At 38.6% G+C, this 24,526-nt stretch overlaps 1 protein-coding gene across 1 annotated transcript; it reads right to left on the bottom strand.

The window, feature by feature from the left end:
• Positions 1-313: 313 nt before the first annotated feature.
• On the bottom strand, positions 314-24,133 carry ADH2-2 (alcohol dehydrogenase class-2 isozyme 2; the record flags this gene model as incomplete). Its single annotated transcript, NM_001184829.1, is given in 9 exon segments — positions 314-800; positions 2,908-3,043; positions 3,497-3,632; positions 10,296-10,556; positions 15,372-15,603; positions 19,113-19,200; positions 20,550-20,691; positions 22,647-22,748; positions 24,065-24,133. Coding segments are annotated over 9 exon segments (1,140 nt in total). The 5' UTR covers positions 24,083-24,133.
• Between the last annotated feature and the right edge of the window lie 393 nt (positions 24,134-24,526).

Here is a 24,526-nt window from a genome sequence, read left to right as displayed (position 1 = left end):
ATGACATTTTATAAACACATATAATATGTAGCTATATTTTTCCAGTAAGTACCTTTTTAAAATATTTATTTGAAAGGCAGAGTTACAGAAAGGCAGAGAAAAACAGAGAGAGAAGTCTTCCATCTGCTGATTCACACTCTAAATGGCTGCAATGGCCATAGCTGCGTCAATCTGAAGCCAGGAGCCAGAAGCTTCCTCCAGGTCTCCCACATGGGTGTAGGGGCCCGAGTCTTTGGGTCATCTTCCACTGCTTCCCCAGCCATAGCAGAGAGCTGGATCAGAAGCAGAGTAGCTAGGACCTGAACCAGTGCCCATATGGGATGCTGGCACTGCAGGCAGTAGCTTTATCTGCTCTGCCACAGCACTGACCCCTAGTATGTACCTTTTTATTATGGAAAGTTTTCAACATAGACAAAAGTGGGAGAACAGTGTAATGAAACCCCGTATATTCATAACCTACCTATACCATTGTAGAATATGTTCAGTCTGGTTTTATTATCCACTCATTTCCCCCCTCTCCTCTGCAGAGCTAATTTTAAACAATTCCTAAACATCATGAGATTCCATTCAAAAGTATTTCATTTACTATAGTCATTTAACATGGAAACCATTATATATTTTATGATGACAAATTCTGTATTATTTATAGCTATTATATGTTGAGATACTAACGGCAAATATTTGTTTAAATTCATAGTTTTCCTTGATTCATCACTTTAGGTAATCAGTTGGCAGGTTCATATTCACATAGTGTTCCAAATTGCCTCTGACATCTTCAATAGATCAGGATGGTTCGGATGCTGTTAACAAGAATTGAACTATGTTAAGTATCATTTTCATGATAAATTTTACTAAAACTCAAAAATAATTTTGCTGTTCCATTTCAGAATTTGGTCTAACCTTTCTTTATAGACATCCTTTCATCTTGTCATCTTCTGTTTGTGGCACATATAATAATTTACAATGCAATGTAAGCTGGGGGCAATATGAGGACCCTCATTCAACCTGGACCCCAAGGTCCTTGTTGCTGAATGGTACTATGGTGATAGAGCATACCAAGTGAGGTTGTAGTCTTGGAATGGTCACTGATTTTGTTCCTCTGTAGCCAAGGTCAACGTTGGACACTAAAGGAGGAGTAGTCGAGTTGGGATGCTCCTGTCTGAGAAGCCAAATATTCTCCCTCCTGGATAACTCCAACATGTAGGAGCAAAGAGGGGGAAAAACCCAAGGACAAAGAATTCCTTATCCCAGACATCATTGATGGAGCTGCTGTGATCTCCTGGCATCTGCAGATTGCCATGCATAAATGTTTTCTACACTCAGGTGCTGGAAGTACACCCACCTGTGGAGGGAATATTTTGTATTCATTCCTCACCATGTGAATCAGTCAGTGCACCTTACAGGCTAGTCAGTAATTGTGTTCCATCCCCTTCCCCTGAGGCACTTCCTTACTTCTGAGTAGCTGGCAGGGTAGGGAGTCGTGCCCTCTCTTGTGCTTCCTGTACCCCCTTGGTGAATACATCTGGAAGTCCCATCCTCTGTGTTCCCTGTTGCGTCCTTTCCATCAGTTTAGGCAGCCAGGTAGTCTTCTCAGTGATCCAGAGGGGAAGTGGGAGGCCTACTGAGATATCTACCCTAAGCCTGTGCTCTCCCACTGCTTACCAGGGAGATTTTTCTACCTACTAATAAAGCAATGCAGCGTCTTCTGGTTGGTGGCCACTTTGCCTGTATCTGTGTGGTTATGTTCCATGACTGAAAACTTTAGAGGAAAGGTGTTATGGTAGAGGGGCTATGAGCACCAGGGTCTAAGGCCCAATACCTCAACCCATTATGAACTTAAGAAATATTCTGTGTGGGAATACTGAGATTGTGGAAGATACTATAAGAGCTTCTGCATTAAGTTTACATAGACTAGCTTAAAATAATGTTATTTTTCCTTTTTTTTATTTAATTTTTTATATGTTGTCACTAACATATTTACAAATTGGGGAGTTGATGGCAATGGGGATATTTTCTCAGGTTTCTTGCTTAGGAAGCAGCCTGTGTCCTTACATCATGGTCCTATTTTGTTTTTCCTGTGACATTTGTTCTCTGCTTCAAACTCCTGTCATTTTCATTTTACTTTAGGTCCTTCCTCTATTTGCTGTATCTTCTTTTTCCATTTCTTCTCTGCCCTGTATCTCCTCCATATAATATTGTTCCTGGTGTTTTTGACCTTTGCTTCTGTTGATCAAGGCTGTGCTAAATCACTGTGACTTAAACAATTGATCCTAAGCTTAGCCATTCCCCAACTGTTATAAACCACTCAGTTAGGACATTCATAGAAGTTCCTAGGATCCATGGTAATGGAGCACAGCATATAAAATTATGGATCAAGAGGATATGTTACAGGAGCCTAACACAAAGCAAGAAAATGAGAGAATGAGGCAGCCTTCATACTTTGATACCTGCCACTCACTGGTCACATCTCTGTGGTTTCATGTTGCTCTGTTTATGAAGGGACTGAGTGGGCGTTCTGGGTCAGATTGCAGAGTGTAATGATTCCAAACTCAGGGAAAACTGTTCTAGAGGGATCTGTCATGATACCATAGAAATATTTCTTTCTAGGGAGCAGCCCCAGCTGTTTTAGCAATTGACAAGGTGAAGATCTGTGTCAATTGATATCACCACTCTGTTGTAACAGTGTAGTTTTAACAAGCATGGTAATTTTAATAATGTTTAGTAGTGTGCATTATGGAAGTCGGAGGTTTTCCTTCTTCCCAATGGCCACCATACAATCTTTTAAACACAACTAGTAGCTGACATGGGAATTCAGGAAAGACAAACTGGTTAGTGCTTAACATCAAATTAAAATAGAATCATCATGAAGGTTTTCTAAACTTGTCAATCATCTTTTTGTTAATTTACCTTTTTCCTTGTTTCAATAGGTCCAGTGCCTCATTGATTTTTTCAAATGGCAGGGTATGGGTCACCAATGCTTCCAGATTGAATTTCCCATTCTTATAGTCAGAAACCAGCTTTGGGACAGTATCTACATCCCAACCTATAATTTGGCCAAAATAGCAAAAATTGAAAAACACAGCCCACAGGGTTAAGAAGTAATGTCATCAATGTTTGTTGAAGATTTGAGTCACTTCAAATAGATTTATCTCCTTCCCTTCTCCTTTAAGTTTCTATACTTATATCTAAAGATTTCACAAGAAAAAAGATCAAGATTATTTTCTACATTAAATAATTGTATCAATTAATTAAAATTTTACCTTTTATGCTTTTATGTTGGGTTACTTAACTGCAAATTGAATTTTAGTTTTTAAGATAATTACATTTCTATATGAACTCTGTCTGCTTATTAGTAGTTAGTGTTTATATAAAATCTACAGGTATGTTCTAGGTTATCAGTATTTAAACAATTTATTTTCTTTTGTGTCAATCTTTAACCTAAGAATTTCAGTACTATTATGAAGGAACTAAAAAACTATGAAGAATAAAAACCCACCGCCAAAGCTTGATCCTCTTAAAGTACGGCCCAATATTAGTTCCACTGGAGAAATAGTCAATCCTTTGTCATTTACATTGACTCCAACAAAAGTACACGATCCCCAGCCTACTGTTGTACAGTCCACGGTTGCTTTCTGGAAGGTACAGTACAAAAGAACACCCAAGTATACAGAAACGTAGCACACAAACTCCAGTGTTGGCATATGTTTTAGAGAAAATTTATTCAATTCTGCATTTCAGATAATGAGATTCAAGCTAATAAGGTAGAATCATTGTATAGCGCTTCAATACAATTTGAGAGTTCATTATAAAAAATAATAAAAATAAGCAGAACATATTTTTGCATTGTATTAATAGCATAGATAGGCTGAATCTAAAATATATAGTTATATGCAATAACTATCAATTAGAAATATTTATTAACACATTAATATGAATTGTAACATTTTGTTCAATGTATTAATGAAGATTATAATTTATTTTATGTGTAATTGTATGCCTATATACATGTGTTACTGTTAAATATAAAAATAAGAGATTCCAAGATGGCTGAACAGGGAAACAATATGTAGATTCTCACGGGAGAAGACAGTAGAAAAAAAAAAAAAAAAAGAGGAAGTGTATTCCCAGGGCAGAGTTGGAGAGAAGTTTATAGTGGAAATTCTATAAAAAGAAGAGGAGCGTTTTGGAACATCATGAAAAGTGTAGACATGCAGCAGCATGTAGGGGGACCACACATGAATCCCATAGACTTGGGCTGGAGGAGTCGCCAGGTTCTGGGAGAGAGGTGGGCAGACTGCAGCAGCCTGGGCCACTGGTGACATTGCATGAGGGAGAACCTTGTGGACCAGACTGATTTTGAGTTTGGCCTGGAGCCTGAGTGGGGCACAGGGTACCTACCTAATCCAGTGAATACAGGGCACATTTCTTTCTCCTCATCCTCCCACATGGGCTGCTGGCAACTGGTGGGGAATAGGCACTATATCTTTTTTTTTTTTTTTTTTTTTTTTAACAGGCAGAGTGGACAGTGAGAGAGAGAGACAGAGAGAAAGGTCTTCCTTTGCCGTTGGTTCACCCTCCAATGGCCGCCGCGGCCAGCGCGCTGCGGCCGGCGCACCGCGCTGATCCGATGGCAGGAGCCAGGAGCCAGGTGCTTTTCCTGGTCTCCCATGGGGTGCAGGGTCCAAGCACCTGGGCCATCCTCCACTGCACTCCCTGGCCACAGCAGAGAGCTGGCCTGGAAGAGGGGCAACTGGGACAGAATCCAGCGCCCCGACCGGGACTAGAACCCGGTGTGCCGGCGCCGCAAGGCGGAGGATTAGCCTAGTGAGCCGCGGCGCCGGCCTAGGCACTATATCTTGACATCAGTAGATACTACAGTGATTCCTCAGGCATGTGACCAGTATATTTTACCAGAGGGAAAAATCCTTGTTTCCCACTTACTTTAAGTTTGGCTAAGAGGGTTGACAGAGTGTTGAGCACCCACTTAGGATTGGAGGTGCTCCCATCCTCTCAAACTGTCACAGGCTCTGGGACTCAGACTGCCAAGGCAGAGCACCCACAGACACTGAATCTGGAAACAACTCTGCTGTCTCTGTGAGTGGGGTAGGCTCACAGGGCAGTGAGGGGATCCTCTGCACCCCATGACTGTGGGAGCCTTCAGTGATGTATGAAGAAGAGAAAAAAAACCTGTTCCTCAATAGTCAAGACTAGGGTTATTCAACTTTTATTGCCTCTCAAAGTATAAATTTCATCTCTAAAGATTTCATTTTAGGTGCTCTGTTAATTATCACGAATCAGGGAGAACATATGGTATTTGTCCCTTATTTCACTGACTTATTTCACGTAGTATGATTTCCAGATTCATCCATTTTGTTGCAAATGACCAGATTTCATTTTTAACTGCTGTGTAATATTCCATAATGTACATATCACATAATTTCTTAATCCAATTTTGGTTGATGGGCATTTAGGTTGATTCTATGTCTTAGCTACTGTGAATTGAGTTGCAATAGGCTAAGGGGGCACAGATAACTCTTTTATTTACTCATTTCATTTCCTTTGGGTATATTCTCAGGATGGGATGGCTGGGTCATATCGCAGGTTTATATTCAGATTTTTGAGATATCTCCATACTGTCTTCCATAGTGGCTTTACCAGTTTACATTTAAACCAATAGTGGGTTAGGGTACGTTTTTCCCCACATCCTCGCCAGTATTTGTTGTTTGTTTATTTCTGTATAAAAGCCATTCTAACTGGGGTGAGGTGAAACCTCATTATGGTTTTGATTTACATTTCCCTAACAGTTAGTGATCCTGAACACTTTTTCATGTATCTGTTGACCATTTGGATTTCCTTTCTTGAAAAATCTCTGTTTAAGTCCATTGCCCATTCCTTAACTGGGTTGTTTGTTTTGTTGTTGTAGAGTTTCTTGATCTCTTTGTAGATTCTGGTTATTAATCCTTTATCAGTTGCGTGGTTTGTAAATAATTTCTCCCATTCTGTTGCCTCTCTACTTTCCTGAGTGTTTGTTTTGGAGTACAGAAGCTTCTGGATTTGATGTAATTCCACTTGTGAATTTTGGCTTTGATTTCCTGTGGCTCTGGGGTCTTTTCCAAAAAATCTTTTCCTATGCCAATAACTTGCAGGGTTTCCTCAATGTTCTCTAATAACTTGATGGTGTCAGGTTGTAGATTTAGGTCTTTAATTCATTTTGAAAGGATTTTTTGTGTAAGGAGTAAGGTAAGCGTCTTTTGTCATACTTCTGTGTGAGGAGATCTAGTTTTCCCAGCATGATTTGTTGAAGAGACTGTCCTTGCTCCAGGGATTGGTTTTAGCTCTTGGTCAAATATAAGTTGGTTGTAGATATTTGCATTGATTTTTATTGCTTATATTCTGTTGCATTGGTCTATCCAATTTTTTTTTTTTTACTAGTGCTAGGCTGTTTTGATAATAACTACCTTGTAGTATGTCTTGAAATCTGGTATTGTGATGCCTCTGGCTTTGTTTTTGTTGTATAAGATTGCTTTAGCTATTCGAGGTCTCTTGTGTTTCCATATGAATTGCAGCATCTTTTTATAGATCTGAGAAGAATGTCTTTGGTATTTTGACTGGTATCACATCCTTTAATCATTACATAGTACCTTTCTTTTACTCTTTTTAATAGTTTTGTGTTAAAGTATATTTTGCCTGATATTAGAATGTCGACACCAGCTTTTTTTTTTTTTTGACTGATATTAGAATGTCAACACCAGTTAGCATGAAATATCTTTTTCCATCCTTTCCCTCAGTCTGCGTATGTCTTTGTTGGTGATATGTGTTTCTTATAGCCAACAAATAGAGAGTTTTTTTTTTAAATCCATTCATCTTGTCTGTGTCTTTAAACTGGAGAGTTGAGGCTATTTACATTCAAGGTGACTTTTAATAAGTAACAACTTTGCCCTGACATTTTTCCAAAAATATTTCCATTTTTTACTTTGGATATCCTTTGTACTTTTACTAGGACATTTTCTTCCTTTATCTGCTTTTGTGGTGAAGATCGTATTTCTGGTTTTTTTTTTTTTTTTTTTTTTTTTTTTTTTTTTTTTTTTTTGTGCAGCATATCCTTAGGCATCTTCTGCAGGGCTGGACAGGTGGTGACAAATTCTTTCAATTTCCGTTTGTTATGGAAGGTTGTTTTTTCATGTTCATTCATAAATGAGAGTTTTGCAGGGTATAGTATTCTGGAATTACATTTTTTTTTTCTCTTAAGACTTGGAATATAACTCGTCATTCTCTCCCTAACCTGTAGGGTTTCTGATGAGAAGTCTAATGTGAGTCTAATTGGAGATGCTTTGAAGTTAATCTGTCATTTCTCTTGTGCATAGTTTAGAATCTTTTCTTTGTTTTACTGTGGTGAGTTTAATTACAATGCGTCATAGTGAAGATCTTTTCTGTTCATGTCTATTAGGATTATTATGTGTTTCCTGTACTTGGATGTCCCTTTCTTTCTCCAAATTAGTTAAGTTTTCTATTATTTCTCCAAAAAGGCCTTCTGATCCTTTCTCTTTTTCTACGTGTTCAGGATGTCCTATTGCCTGAATGTTGGGTCATTTGATAATGTCCTATGGATTCCTAACAGTGTTTTTATTTTCTAATTTCTTTTTCTTGTGTTTGGTCTGACTGTATAATTTCCTATGCTTTGTCTTCCTAGTCAGATATTCTTTCTTCTGTTTCACTGATTCTGTTTTTAATGCTTTCCACTGCATTTTTTATTGTTCTATTGAATTCTTTATTTCCAAAATTTCATTTTGATTTCTCTTTAAGATCTCAATTTCATGGGAAAAATTTTCTTTGTCATGTACTGATTTCATTAGTTCTTGCATTTGCTTCTGATTACTTCTATGTAATCTTTTTTTAGATTTTTTATTTATTTATTTGACAGGTAGAGTTACAGACAGTGAGAGAGAAAGGTCTTCCTTCTGTTGGTTCACTCTCCAAATGGCTGCAATGGCCGGAGCTGCACCAATCCGAAGGCAGGAGCCAGGAGTTTCCTCCTGGTCTCCCATGCAGGTGCAGGGGCCCAAGCACTTGGGCCATCTTCTACCACTTTTCCAGGCCATAGCAGAGAGACGGACTGGAAGAGGAGCATCTGGGACTAAAACTGGTGCCCATATGGGATGCCAGCACTGCCGGCAGAGGAATAACCTAGTGTGCCACGGCACCAGCCCCACTTCTATGTAATCTTATGATCAATTTTTTTGAATTCCATTTCTGGCATTTCTTCAATATCATCATCTTCACAATCTAGAATTAAGGTATTGTGTTCTTTTGGGTATGCCATGTTGTCTTCTTTATTCATGTTTCTTGAATTGGTGTTTGTTATTTGGCGGTTTCGGAGATACTTGTTGGTTTCTTCTTCCTCTTTTTTTTTCTTTGTGCTATGGCAGCTTTTATCTTTGTATGATGCCTCTGTAGATTAGTAGAGTGTTTGCTTTCAGTGAATATCTAGAGGCATATTGTGGTTGTTGCCAGGGAGCTCTGTTCAGTTCTCCAGGGTGAAGGGCAAGTCTAAGGTGACATACCCAGGTGTCCTCTTTATTTTTTTCTTTTTTTAAAAATCAGAGTGTAGGTTTATTCTGTTCAGCTGAACTCCTCTCCCCAAAGGAAACCATTGCCTGAGTGCTAGCCTCAGTAGGTATCATACTTGTTTGCTGTGCCCCAAGGGCCACACAAAGGATCTGTGCAGTCCTCAGTATAAGCTCAGATACCTCAGCAATGTCCTCACCAGGTAACCAGGGAGCCCTGAATATGTGGAGCCATCCACAGTGACTGCCTAAAGTCCCAGTCACACTGTGAGCCCTCCCACACAGCCTCAGGTTTTTTTACAGTCCTGGAACACAAGTCTCCCACAGTCACGAGTACCCAGTCCCCTGTCAGTTCTCCCCATCAGACTCACATTTCTCCACTCTGCTGGTTGCTGTTTTTGTATACAATCTGGCACAGCTGTTACGTATGTCCAAAATGGTGCCTTCTCCTTATCAGCTTATTATAGGATGCTGTTGCAGATTTGTTGGGGAGAGAGAAACGTATTCCTCCTTTTTTTTTCTCCTCTAGTTTGGCAGGTACATTATCTCCCGCGGGGCTCCAAGCTGGATTCCCTCTAGGGTCATCCTGCTGTTTTATCACCAATGGCTTGATCTTTGCAGTTTGGTCTCACCTCACCCTCCAGCGCTGTGGCAGAGGCTCTCCACTGCAGCAGTCCTGAGTTATGGGTATCCACATCCTCCAAGTGGGTCCACCATATCCCTCTAATTTCAGTAGAGTTTCCTCTGCTGTTTTCTCCCTGGCTCTTCCCCGAGGCTGCACTCTCTCCAGTTTTTTTTTTTAAGCTATCTTCTCCTGGTCTAGAGCAGTAGGCTCCCTCCCTACTCTGCATCTTAATTCTCTCTATAAAGTTTTAAGCCTTTTTAGGGCAATGTAAATTTAAAATATGTTAGGTCAAAAACTAAAAAAAAGGTAGAAGGAAGGAGGATAGGAGTGTGAGATGGAGGGTTGAAGGCAATATGATTATATTCTCAGATTTCATAAATCATATTGAATATGTTAATAATTTATTAAAATTAAAGTAAAAATTAAATTAAAAATAAATATAGTCTATATACACTTCAGTGTTTAGTTTTAAGAAATATGTACTATTATATATGCTCCATTTGATCAAATATAAACATTAACAACATACTATGTATGCTTAATGTATAAATAGTTAAGCAGAAAAGCATTCCTCCTTCTTTTTATGCACTCCAGTTAATTTCTTGATATGTTTTGCTAACAATGGTGCAACATATATAATATACTTGCTATTTTATTTAACTTTAGTTGTCAAATGAACATTTTCCCATTAATTATAAGTGAAGAAACCCCTAAAATTATCATTTCAAAATGGGAAATTGTGATACTCATGTAAAAATCAGAAAAATATTATTTCCAGCCTACTAATATTGAGCTTTTCCAAGGGATCTGAAATGAAAATTCAACATCTAAAAATAATATTGTTATGGCTGCTTATCTTAACACAAGTGTGAATTCACAAAGATAGTATTGGCATTTGGAGTACACACCAGTGGCCATCAGAAGCATGTATAAATGAGGGAGTAGGAAAAGATTTGCAGCAGACCGTTTCACTTCCTTGTTACCATTTTAAACATATTAAGAAGGAATGCTTATAGTTACTTTAATGAACATGCTCCAGCCCTCTGCTATTAATTGATGACCATAGAACAAACTGAAAATGAGATTCAAGGAAAATACATACATACCATGACTTCTGATCCACCTGCACAGTCAATAGCAAAATCCACACCTCCGTTGGTCATCTCAACAATGACATCCTGGACAGGTTTATTCAGTTCTCTAGGATTGAGGCAGTCAGTGGCTCCCAGGGCTTTGGCCTTTGCAAACTTGTCACTGTTGATGTCAACAGCTATGATTCTGGAAGCTCCTGCTGTTTTACAGCCTATTACAGCAGAAAGGCCTACACCTCCTAGGCCAAAGACTGCACATGTAGAACCAGGGGTGACCTGCAGGTAGGAAAATTATGAAGTAACTTTTAAAGCATCTGGTCCCACTTGTTTTCATGTAAGGGAGTGTGAGATAGAGGCATGAATATATGAATAAAATACTGTCTGTTATAAAACTATGTGATATCACCAATGTAGGAAATCTGCCAATGTGAAAAATTGTGTTACTGCCTAAACTGATGAAATTATTTGAAGGCAGACAATTAAGTTTATTTGCTTATAAAGAACAAACCTAGTGAAAATAGTTATCTTACTTTTTCCTTCATTGTTATCAGCACAAACTTTGAAAATACACAAATTCTAAAGAATTTATCTTTTTCTTTCTAAATTGGATTGAAAGTAAGTTGAAATATATATTTCTAATATAACTTCATTGTTGTTTTACCTTTACAATTGTTTTTGATTACCAATATTTCTATAATTGTGAATTTACTCACTTGATCCTTCCAAATTATCAGTTCATTTAAAAGGAATGAAGTCCAAATGTCTTTGCTTGGTATTAAAACACTTCTGTGATCTGACCTCTATTTACCTTACAACTTCATCTACATGACAGTCTCAGTACAATAGCCACAACAACTCATGCCTTAATTTATGCTGTTCTCTCAACCTGATACACTTTTTGCTGTATTTTATCTGATTAAAATATCACCTACAATTCTAGCCCTGCCTTAAAGAACATTCTCTCCATGAACTTGTCTCTATTTCATCAGAAATCAGTACACATATGAGCAGCATTGTGGTGTAGTGGGTTAACCCACCACCAGCATCACTGGCATCCCAGTGGATGTTGGTTTGTGTCCTGGCTGCTGCACTTTCAATCCAGCTTCCTGGTGCTGGCCTGGGAAGAACATTAGAAGATGGCCCAAGTGCTTGGGCCCATGCACCTACGTGAGAGAACTCAAAGAAGCTTCTGGCTGCTGGCTTTGGCCTGGCCTAGCCCAAGCCATTGTGGCCATCTGAGGAGTGAACTAGTAGATTGAAGATTTTTTTAAAAATATTTAATGTTTGGTAGTTTATTTATTTGAAAGTCAGAGAGACTGTGACAGACAGAAATTTTCCTTCACTGATTCACTCTTCAATTGCCCACAACAGCTGGGACTCTCCAGGCCAATGACAAGAGCCCAGAAGTTGATGTGGGTCTCCCATGTGGGTGGCAAGTGCTCAACTACTCGGACCATTACCTACTACATTCCAGGGTTCACATTACCAAGAAATTGGAATAGGAAGTGGAGCCAGGACTCTAGCTCAGGCACTTTTGATATAGAATGAGAATGTCCCAAGCAGCATTGTAACTGCTGTACCAAATGCTTGCCCCCTATTGAATCATTTTTTCCCCCATTTGAAAACATGGCTATCCAGAGTGGATGTTTATCTGTCTGCCAAGATCACTGTTAGAGAATATTCTCATGATTCCAAAGAACTCTGTGAACTGTGGGTTTCATTGACAGCAAAGGATACAAGCAGATTGAAAGGATTCAGGGGTCATACTGATGCAGGATGTTGTTGCTTCAGTTTTCTTCCTAGAAGTTAAACTCTATTACTGCTATTACTGAATGGGCAGAATTACTGATACTGCCCTTCCTTAATGTCTTATTATCAGATTTATATTTCCTCTGCGATGTTTTATCTGGTAGCATTTCTTTCTCAACAGTGAAAAGAACAAGTCCTGGGAGTTTAAGCACACTCAGACCAGATTTGAAAGAATGCTGTACAGTTCTACTGCTGGGTATATATCTAAAGGAAATGAAGTCATTATGTTAAATAGAGATCTGCACACTCATGTACATGCAGCAGTATTACAAATGCCAAGATATGGAAGCCATATAACTATGAATGTATGAGTGGGTAAAGAAAATCTAGTATATATGGAGTGTCCTCACAAAATTCATGGATGATACGTATGATGAAAAAACTAAGCATGAATTTGTTTTTTTTTGCCAAAAACTTATCTTTTAATTACAATTTCCCATGATCTTTTTGAAGAACCCTCATGTACATGACAGAATACTATTCAGCCCTAACAAAGAAGGAAATGCATTCTTTGGCAATGACTTTGATGAACCTGGAGGACATTAGGCTTAGTGACATAAGCCAAGCCCAGAAACGAATACTGGTCTCAGTTACACCTGGTATCTAAAACAATGAAAGACATAGAAGTGGAGGGTAGAATGGTAGTTCAGGGCTGGCGAATAAAGAATGGGAAGACATTGATTATAGGATACAAGGTGTCAGTTTGAAGGAATAGCTCTGGAAACATATTGTGCTAGAGCATGGTGACTAGTTAAGTTGATAATGTATTCTATAACTGAAAATGGCAAGAGTAGATTTTAAATGGTGTTACTACAAAAAAACTATGTGAAAAGATAAACATGTTTATTAGTTTGATTTACTTACTCCACAATGTACAGCAACACATCACATTGTATCCCATAAATACATAGATTTTTTTATCAGCTAAAAATAATTTAAAGAGAGAAAGCTGCATCTGAAACTCTAGTTTTAATATCCCTTAAGGAGCATAGAAGTGTTAGGTTGGAGTCCAGAAGCATGGAGTCCAGAGATGAGGGTGAAATTTCTTCCCTGAGTCTCTGATTCTCTCTAGGAGAGAATGCTCTTGTGCCTTGACTACTGCGGCTATAATTGAGCCAGATGCATCTCTTTTTTCTTTTCATATTCTGATGAGCAGAAGACTACTGTGCCTGTGACTGAAATATACGTTCAAACAGATAAATAATGCTTGCTTGTGAATTCCAGACTGGTCTTGAGAAAGCAAGCTGGAGTTGCAAAGTCATCTGGCCTTCCCTGGCCGGTGTGACCAGAGGTTTGAATTTATTCTAGGAGAATGGGTAAGCTTGAGCTCCAGATTGAGTTAGCTTCATCTTGATTAAACAAATACTGAAATCTTTCAATACAGTACTTTGCCTCTTTGAGATCCTAGCCAAATAACATTGTTTAGCTGCTTAGTTTTACAGAACATCCAACTGTTCCCTCCTCTAAAAAGAAAAGCCAGCAAGCAAGTTTTCCAGGGAACAGGGCTGATGTCTGAGATAACCCTGTTATCAGACCTGTAGTGAGCCCTAGCACCTGACTCAGCAGCCCAGCTTCCTTGCAGCTTCTTAAAAAACCCCAGCCTATCCTCACCGAACAGTAGTCTGCTTAGAGACTGCTAATTTGCTATTGTTTTCATCTGCTAACAGGTTAAACTATCTTTTTCCTCAACCCTCAAACTTTGTCCTCCTTATTTTCATTCAGGACCAAGGATAGGAACCGAGCTTTTGGTAAGGTGGTCACAGCAGCCATCAACTCCACCCGACTTCAATACATTTCCTCTAATAGTTTTCAGACTTTAGTTTGTTTTCCCATACAATGTTGTTTTTTAAATTAACGAATGATTCAATGAATGAAAATAATTAGAGATAATATGCTGATGGCCCAAAGTAGCATTTCTGTCTACTTGGTAAATGAAAATTTAAATGAAAAATCATACATGATATCTTGGCTACAAAATCAGTCTTTTGTTGTGGTTAGGCTGATTATATTTCATTGACACTGACCAACTGTAGGTAATCTGAAGAAGAGGAATTTGGATTACAAAGCTGAGGACCTAGCCTCACCAAGATGTTTTCATGAATTTCATATGTACCTGGTTTTACCCATTCATTTGTTGAAAAATTATCAAGTGCCTATTAGTTGCTAGGCACAGTGCTAGGCTCTGGAGGTATCACAATGAGCAAGACAGTTTTTACCTTTAAGGATAAATAGTGTAATAGGATGAAAAAATTAAGGGGGAATTTCCCCAGAGTTTGATGAGAATGAAGATGGGTAAATGCAGGTACTCTGGAGAAAACTGGGAAGACACTCATTGTGTGCCTGAGAGGCTGAAGCAGGGCTCCGTCAGGAAGTGATATCTGAGTGGAGTCTTCTCACAATGTGGGTGGGAAGCAGGTGTAAGGCACCCTGAGGGCACAGTGACCAGTGCCTGGGAAGTTTGGGTGGGACCCAGGGGACAACAAACAGTTCAGGGGGAAGCAGAAAGCCACTGTAGCCCACTGGGGAAACTGACCTTACCTGGAGGGGAAAAAATAACACAAGAAGGGTAAAATCTTCAGATTTGTTGTTTAGAAAGAGTACTTTGTCTACATTTGCAATTTTCAATCAAGGCATAAAGTCTGATGTCAGAGAGGTTAAAATAAGGGGGTTGTTTGAGAGATTCACTTGTGAGATCCTTCTTTGGTATCTTGCCCTAAAGTATCATTAGAGTTTTTAAATTCTAACTTGGGATTCCAGAGACACATTTTGTCACGGTCAGAGCTGCCTCCAAATACCCACCCCTGGAACCAAAGGATGGGACAAGAAGCAGAGATGAGTTACTACTGACTGAAAGTGGAGATTTCTCAGCCTCGGGAGAACCCAAGTGGCTATAAGGAGATGGGTGAGGGCTTCCATCGCTTCTGTTCAGTGGGGAAGGTGTCTCAGGAAGAGCACTCGGACCTAGGGGTCATGTTTAAGCCGACAGTGTTTAAATCAGGGGTGGTCCACAATCTTACTGTGGTGTAGTCTAGAACATATATTGGGTGCCAACTACATGCTGCCTGCTGGGTCAGACATTATATACCAATAATATGATTTACTTATCTCTATCAGTATCTGTCCCACTTGTTATTCCAGATAGGTTAAAACATTTGCCTAAAATCACAGAGACAATAAATGACATAGCTAGAGTTTGAAGGAGGATAATGGACTCTGGCTCCTCTCCATCACATTGCCTGCTAGTAACTTCTGTGTTGCACAATCTGATGTTTAACCATTTACCTTGGCATCGTTGATTGCAGCCCCGTAGCCAGTAGAAAACCCACATCCAATCAGACAAACTCTCTTTAAATTTGCATCATCATCTATTTTGGCAAGATTGATATCTTTTACCACAGTGTACTGAGAGAAGGCACTGATTCCTAGGAAATGGTAAATTGATTTTCCTTTGCAGGTAAACCTGCTGGTTTTGTCGTCCATTAGTTCTTGTTCAATTATAGGGTTTTTATGTTCACTAGAAAATTAAACAAAGAGAGATGAAGAAGGGAAAGTGAAAAGAAAACTAATCACTTACCTCCAGAATGTGCTGGGGAGTATATATTTGTCATGACAGCTTTGTAATGTTGACGAAATCGAGGAAATAATCTGAAACTTCTCATGTTAATAATATCGTGTTAGAAGTATTTTTAAAGGTAATAGCAACAAACATACTGAATTCCTTCTGTATGTCAAAGTTCTTTTAATGATTTTATATGCATTGAACTTTAAACATTTTGAGGAGAAAATCAATCATATAAAGCTAGAAAAAAGAGTGTAATGAAATCTCTTACACTCTTTGTCCATCTAGTTTCATCTATTATCCCTCCACAATACCAATTTCCTTCCTCTTATTGGACTATTTTGAAGCAAACCCCAACATCACTATTTATTCTGTAAATTGCTAGGATTCCTTGGGGTATGCCTATTTTTTTTTTTTTTACTGATATACTTCTTACCTGCATTAATTTATAATTCTTTCCCTTACAATTTATTTTTTTGAAGAAATTGAGTCATTTGTCCTGTAGAAGTTCTCCTCATTGTGGATTTTGCTATTACAGTTATATAATCTGGTATTACATAGTTTTCTGTCCCTGTATTTCCTCCTAAGATAGTATTTTTGATCTAAGCACTTGTTCTGATTCAGATTTTATATTTATGGGCACATAATTCATACACAGTCCTGTATATTTTGTGAAAGGAATACAAAAGTTGTCAGAATCAAAATGGAGTCATGTGTCAACCCTAAGTAAAGCTGTAAGGTTATTGAAGAAAAAGTTCTTATCCATAATTGCCTGATAATAACTATCAGAAAAGACTGTTCCAGAAATACATTACACAGGGTCAACCATAGCCTTATACAAAAATTAATACTTTTTTTTCTTTCTTTCTTTTTTTTTTTTTTTTGACAGGCAGAGTTAGACAGTGAGAGAGAGAGACAGACAGAAAGGTCTTCCTTTTTCTGTTGGTTCACCCCCCAAGTGGCTGCTATGGCCGGCGTGCTGTGCCGATCCGAAGCCAGGAGCCAGGTGCTTCCTCCTGGTCTCCCATGCGGGTGTAGGGCCCAAGGACTTGGGCCATCCTCCACTGCCCTCCCGGGCCGCAGCAGAGAGCTGGACTGGAAGAGGAGCAACCGGGACAGAATCCAGTGCCCCGACCAGGACTAGAACCCGGAGTACCCGTGCTGCAGGTGGAGGATTAGCCTAGTGTGCTGCAGCGCTGGCCCACAAAAATTAATACTTAAAAGACATACACTAAACCTTGGACTAAGGTCACCCTGGTCATTAATCATTGTGGCTGACAATCACTGTCTAAAAATATCTCATGTAATCCTACTTATTTTTGCCTTTGAAAACTTTTCCTGGGGCCGGCGCTGAGGTGCAGCAGGTTAAAACCCTGGCCTGAAGTGCCGGCATCCCATATGGGTGCCGGTTCAAGTCCCGGCTGCTCCACTTCCCATCAAGCTCTCTGCTATGGCCTGAGAAAACAGTAGAAGATGGCCCAAGCCCTTGGGCCCCTGCTCCTGCATGGGAGACCAGGAAGAAGCTCTTGGCTCCTGGCTTCGGATCGCGCAGCTCCGGCCATTGTGGCCAATTGGGGAGTGAACTATCGGATGGAAGACCTCTCTCTCTCTCTCTCTCTCTCACTCTTTCTGCCTCCCCTCTCTCTGTGTAACTCTGGCTTTCAAATAAATAAATAAATCTTAAAAAAAAAAAACTTTCCTTGCACAATCTCCTTGAATGTGCTGTTGGTTAACTATGGCATGCACATTCCCAGTGCTGTGTGCTGATATCCCTATTACAGTGCTCTGCTATTCCCAAATAAATGTCAGTATTCTTTAGAGAGTTTTCTCTCTTTGATTACTCATCTAAATTAGGTTGAAAGTTTCTTCTGGAGGGACACAATATCTGATCACCTCCATTTTTGTGATATAGAAAGAATTTATGGGCCGGCGCCGCGGCTCACTAGGCTAATCCTCCACCTAGCGGCGCCGGCACACCGGGTTCTAGTCCGGTTGGGGTGCCAGATTCTGTCCCGGTTGCCCCTCTTCCAGGCCAGCTCTCTGCTGTGGCCAGGGAGTGCAGTGGAGGATGGCCCAGGTGCTTGGGCCCTGCACCCCACGGGAGACCAGGAAAAGCACCTGGCTCCTGGCTCCTGCCATCAGATCAGCGCGGTGCGCCGGCCGCAGCGCGCTGGCCGCGGCGGCCATTGGAGGGTGAACCAACGGCAAAGGAAGACCTTTCTCTCTGTCTCTCTCTCTCACTGTCCACTCTGCCTGTCAAAAAAAAAAAAAAAAAAGAAAGAAAGAAAGAAAGAAAGAAAGAAAGAAAGAAAGAAAGAAAGAAAGAAAGAAAGAATTTATGGTCACTGGCTGCATCTATTATTATTACAGATTTGCAAATGAGTGTTACAGTGTTTTTTTTTTTTTGATATCTACAACAACCTTAGGAAGCAAGCATTATTGTACTCATTTTTTCGATGAGGAAAATGAGGCACAGTAATAGATGTGAGTATTGAAGATTCAACTTTTATAATAAGTAGTTTCAAATAACATTAGTGAGAATTAGATTTTTCTGTAGTCTCAGTGAAATTAAAACAATTTGGAATTTAGATTTTGCCACTAGGTTAAAATTCTGTCTCCAAGATTTATACTATGAAGCCTTGGAGTAAATGACTGTGCTTTATTGCCTTCTCTAATTCTTATAGAATTGGCTACTATTCCAGTGATGTATTTATACTTTTATGACACATACATGTAACCATGGAAAACTTACCGTATTGTTTTTGTGTAAGACACCTTAGTGAAAATGTCCTTCAGCCACTTTCTTCTTTTCCCAACACTTTTTTTTGTAAATTATTTTATGTCATTATGTAGTTCAAGTTCAGTGATTTTTCAATGATCAATAGTGTTCCATTATGTTACCTCAGAGCAATTTATTAATCCATTCTCTCTCTCTCTCTCTCTCTCTCTCTCTTTCTTTTTTTTTTTTGACAGGCAGAGTGGATAGTGAGAGAGAGAGACAGAGATAAAGGTCTTCCTTTGCCGTTGGTTCACCCTCCGATGGCCGCCACAGCTGGCGCGCTGCGGCCAGCGCACCGCACTGATCCAAAGGCAGGAGCCAGGTGCTTCTCCTGGTCTCCCATGGGGTGCAAGGCCCAAGCACTTGGGCCATCCTCCACTGCCTTCCTGGACCACAGCAGAGAGCTGTCCTGGAAGAGGGGCAACCGGGAAAGAATCCGGTGCCCCGTCCATTCTCTTATTTATGGACATTCTTGCTGTATTAAATTGCTTGCTGTTATAAACTGTTGTCATGAACATTCTACCATGTGTCTCTCTGTGTGCATTTGTAACAGTGTCTTGTACCCGCATTGTGGAATTGCTGGGTGGGAGGTTAGCACCTCTTCGACTCCATTTAGGTGTTGTCATTTTGCTGTCCAAAGTATTTATATCAATTCATGTTATTACAAACAATGCATAGAGCTTACCTGAATTTTGTACAAAAGTTTGTGAGTGGACTCTGGCAGAACTTGCATTTTCTACAATGAGGTACATAAAGTGGAATTACTTTGTCACCTAGACAGAAAGAACATAGGTTAGATGGTGCCTAACATGTTACTTATGGTTTACAGCAGATGAATCAATGAGAAGTATCATTTCTTATCACATACATTTTATATTCAAAAGAAAGTATAGTTGGCTACAGTATCAAGTTATAAGATCTCAGATTCCCCCCAGTACTGCACATATTGCCATATATTATTCTGCTCAGTATTCAAGCAACAGGTCTGTATTAATATCATTAGGTGCAAAGTCCCATTTAAGACTGCTGTCTTTGGAACTCTACATTTTAACTGTTTGTTTTATTTCCAAACACTCAAAGAACATCCTTAGATAAAAGGAGAGGTGAAAACAGGCTAGAAGACTGAAGTAAACTTTACATTATTTCCTGTTTCACCATTTAGCTTCCCTTTCACATTCCACATTTGCCCACTTATTAAACTCAATTCCAAATTATATAATGGCTTCTGTCCTTTGATGATGGAGGGCTAGTGATAATAATTCACATTTAGTGTTAATTCAATATTTAGTATATGCCAGACACCTTTTTAACTGCTTCCATGTATTATCTTACATGATTCTCAGAATAACCCTCTGAGATAAATATTAGTATAATCCCTATTTAGGAAATAGGAGCTGTGAGATGTCACAGAAAAGTGACATAACCAGCCAAGAACACATAGCCAGTAGACAGCAAAGCTGGGACTAACATTGGTTAGACTTCTTCATGGATGCAAAACTTTCAGGAGCAGTTTATTTCTGTGCTCTTGTTTGGAATAAAATCTACTAATCTCTGTTTGGAGCAATTTCCTTAAAGTAGGGAAGTGATATGATTTAATCTGCTGGTCAAATGAGGATTACAATGGCCATATTCCAGTATTTGGTGGATCTGTTATAAAATATGATGTAAGTGTATTACTTAGGTACTATTACTAAAGTGTATTACTTAGGTACTATTTTTGCTTACAAATAGATACCCAGCATTAATATATGTATAATGCTTTTCATTTAAGCTACCTAAAAATTTTCATTCTTCATATAAAAATAAAAGCATTTTATTTCCTGTAGATAAAAGATTGTACATACCCCACGGAATCTTTAGTTTAAGCAACCCTGCCTTCTTTTGACAATTCCTTAGCATTGTATAAAAATTAACTGATCATGTTCAGAAATTTTATTAGACAATTCTAATTTCAACTATTCTGTTCTGTTGTTAGACTGTGATAGAACATGTGTCAGGTTTGCTTTGAAAAAGGTGGTTCCACTATGTAAATAAGATCGGATACAGCAGGCATTGCCAGGACAGGAATTATCACCAAAATAACCTGAAATATCCATCTAATTGGGATCAGGAATTAAAATACCTGGTTTGAAGTTGTTCACTCCTGGCCCAACACTTTCAACAATTCCTGCACACTCATGGCCAAGGATCACAGGGAGTAGACCCTCTTTAAATGCAGGATTGATCACATAGGTATCCGAACGGCATACGCTAGCGGCAATTATCTAGAAAGCAATAAAAGATTTGATCATGTTTCTGCCATTATATTAGTGGATTGGATCTTATATGTGATTTTTGGCCCAATGCCATCTTGAAGCTTTGTGATACTCCTGAACTCAATAAAAATTACATTTTGAAAAAAAGAACAGATAAAAATAAACTGATTGTTTTCTCTTATGATGCACCTTTGTTTTCCACCTCCCATTGTTGTTAGCAAATCTTAAAAACAGATAGAATCAGCAATTACTGTCTCCAGGAGAGGAAGCCAATCAAAGATAACAGAGGAAAGTGAAAGTCTGTTAGGGAAAAGAATGGAAGGAATACATGTTTCTAAGGTTTGTTCAACTTTTGCTTAGACTATGTGAAATGAAGAGGCAATATAGGTAGAATAGAGATATGAAATCAAAATTGTTTAAATCAATTGCTAATGTATCCCTGTATTACTTTTCTTCAAAATACTGTTCATAAGGACATTTCACTCATTCTCGTGAGATCTAAACACTTCACATGCTGTTCCTGAAGAAAATTAAGGCTGACTAGCACTGGGGAAAATGAGGGACATCATCGGAATTCATTGTGCTATTCTCCTGTACCCAGACACTTGTGCTGCCCGGATTTTCCTCCCCTTTGTTTTGGACCTAATTCTCTCTTTTAATAACACTGTCCAATAATTGGCAATTGAGGTACAAAAGGAAAATCCAACATCCTAATCCAAAGAGAATTCCTTTGTCTGGTTCTTAATGTTAATGAATTACGTTAAGCTAGTTGAATTACAAGTTGATTATCAAAGAGAGAAAGGAGATGTACAATTTGGGACATGCTCAAGCTGGCTTTCCCCAAATGGTGGAGTTAGAAATGTGCCAGGGATTCCAATACAACCCCATCAAGGTGGCATGTACCAATGCCATCTCACTAGTCCAAGCGATCAATTTCAGTTCACAATTGATCATACTGATAGGTGTAAGAGTCAAAGGGAGCACATAAACAAGACTAGTGTCTGCTAATACTAACTGATAGAATCAAAAAGGGAGAGAATGATGCATCATGGGAGCGGGATACACAGCAGACTCATAGAATGGCGGATGTCCTAAACAGCACTCTGGCCTCAGAATCAGCCCTTAGGGCATTGTATCTGGCTGAAGAGCCCATGAGAGTATTTTAGGCATGGAAAGCCAAGACACTCTGGAAAAAAAAAAAAAAAACAAACCTAAATGAAAGATCTCTGTGAGTGAGATCCCAGTAGAAAGAAGGGGCCATCAAAGAAGGAGGTACCTTTCTCTGAAGGGAGGAGGGAACTTCCACTTTGACTATGACCTTGTCTAAATAAGATCAGAGTCGGCGAACTCAAAAGGTCTCCATAGCCTTGGCAACTCATGACAAGAGCCTAGGGAGATTACTGACGCCGTAAACAAGAGTGTCAATTTGTTAAGTCAACAACAGGAGTCACTGTGTACTTTCTCCTCATGTAGGATCTCTGTCCTTAATGTGTTGTTCAATGTGAATTAATGCTATAACTAGTACTCAAACAGTATTTCACACTTTATGTTCTCTGTGGGTGCAAACTGATGAAATCTTTACTTAATATATATTAAATTGATCTTCTGTATATAAAGATATTTGAAAATGAATCTTGATGTGAATGGAATGGGAGAGGGAGCGGGAGATGGGAGGGGTACGGGTGGGAGGGAAGTATGGGGGGGAAAACCACTGTAATCCATAAACTGTACTTTGGAAATTTATATTTACTAAATAAAAGTTAAAAAACAAGTTGATTATCAAATGTTATTGAAACAATGATTTATCACTCCTGGGAATAATGCCTGTTCTTACCTGACCTAAAACTAAAACTGCCCCTTAATGGAAACTCCAAGGCCTCCCAGTCATTACATGTGGGATTGAATTGATAGAAACCACTTCTTTACTAGGGTCCCATCTGTCCCTGGAGACAGTCTCCACTTACCTGAACTCGAACTTCATGAGCCTTGGGAGGAGCTACCTCAACCTCTTCAATGCTAAGGGGCTTTCCTGCTTCCCAGGCAATGGCTGCTTTGCATTTAATAACCTGAAAGAGAAGTGGAGGGTGAATATAAGTGAAAGGCAAAAGAGAGAGAGAGAGAGAGAGAGAGAGAGAGAGAGAGAGAGAGAGAGAGGAAAAAAACCTAAAGAGCCTCTTGAGATAGTAATTCCATGAAACATAGTTTGTGAAAAAAACATGTTAAATTCTACATTATAGGTTTCCTACTTTTTAACTTGTTGAGATGAACAGGTGTATTAAATTTACCCTGATATAATGACTTGATTTTTTTCATAATGAAGTAGATATATTTATAGAGTTCATAGGGCTTCATTGAACCAAATGGTGTTTGTTGACTCAACCATTTATAATCAACTCTGCATTTCTCAAGATCTTATTACTAGGACAAAGGTTTATTATTTAGTTACTCAAAATACAGGCCTTAAACTATAAATCATGTTACTTGGGGACTTGTTAGAGCTGAAGCTCTTTCCAAACCCAGTAAATCAAAATTTTGAATTTGAATAAGATCCCCAGATGATTTATTTAAAGTCAGGGGAGTGAGGTTAATATAATTACATGCATTTTTTCAGTATAATATAAATTAAGTAATTTTTTGTTTTTGTAAGAATTGAGCAAAAATGCATGAAAAGAAATGAAACATTTCAGGACTCTATAATCCATACATCAAAAATTTTTATAGCCTGAAATTGTATTTTTTATTTCAAGTAGAATTAACATCGATAGAAAGTAAAAATAAGCAAAATTATATTTCTCCATCCTAATAGTATTTTTCCTTGGGTGTGATCTTTCCAAAGTCTTTTACCATGTGAACATATACTTTTCAATAGTTGCTATCAATTTTGAATTATATTTTTAAGTATCATTAATCTTACAAAATAAATATATGTATCAGTTATAGGAAGTTTCAAAATCCAATAAGGAAAAGCAGAACTCATCTATGAGTTTATCACTCACTTCATGCTTTTGATCTAAATCTTTGTAAGTATCTCACATGGGGTCATAAACAATGCAGCAATTCTGCTTTATAATCAACTCTATATATTAATATGAATATTTTTCATATTACTCTCCAACATTATTTCCAACAAATATATATTCTGTTTCATGGCTCTAACACAGCTTAAGTCTCCTTTGTGCTGGCAACTTAAATAATATTTGATTCAACACCCTGTAGAGAGCATTTGATAGATCCATAGATGTTTCCTTTTATCAAATTCCTAGCACTGGGGCTACTCTTGTATCATTTTGATCCTTTTGCTATAGTTCCCAAAGGAACCAACAAATGTACACAGACATAAAAAATGCACAAACTGAAAAAAAAATGCAGCTTATTTTCTTACTTTTCCTTTGGTGCTCATTTTTCTTTGGAGAACTTGCTTTCCGGTTTGAGAAACCTTCTGCTTCTCCTCAGGGTGCTCTGTGTCCAGTAATGAGCTTTCTTTGGATAAATATCATTCCTGCTGCCTTATTCTCCAATCACTTTCCTTTGCTCTTACTTTGGTTCATAGCTCTGCCCACTTACTGCCAAAGTATTTGTGATGTCAGCTGCAAACCCTTTGATCTCAGCCAGCTTCAAGATTTTTTAACCCTTTTTTTCTCTTATTGTCAAATACAAAATAATAGAGAAAAATACATTAAGCATATAAAGGTGAGTTAGCAAAAAATTTAAGTACAGGGGATTCTTCTGGCCTAGAGTCTCTGTATTCATCTTTCTTGTTCACAACCCTGATGATCATATCCTCTCACATTGTGTGGTTTTGGCTAATATTTCTTTTTTCTATAAAATTATTTAGTTTTATCTA

The sequence above is a fragment of the Oryctolagus cuniculus genome, chromosome 8 (genome assembly GCF_051225735.1).
Source record: "Oryctolagus cuniculus isolate XC-2025 breed Fujian yellow rabbit chromosome 8, ASM5122573v1, whole genome shotgun sequence".
Lineage (NCBI taxonomy): Eukaryota > Metazoa > Chordata > Mammalia > Lagomorpha > Leporidae > Oryctolagus > Oryctolagus cuniculus.
The sequence above is the reverse complement of the archived record's forward strand: the minus strand, read 5'-3'. Positions and strand labels throughout refer to the sequence as shown.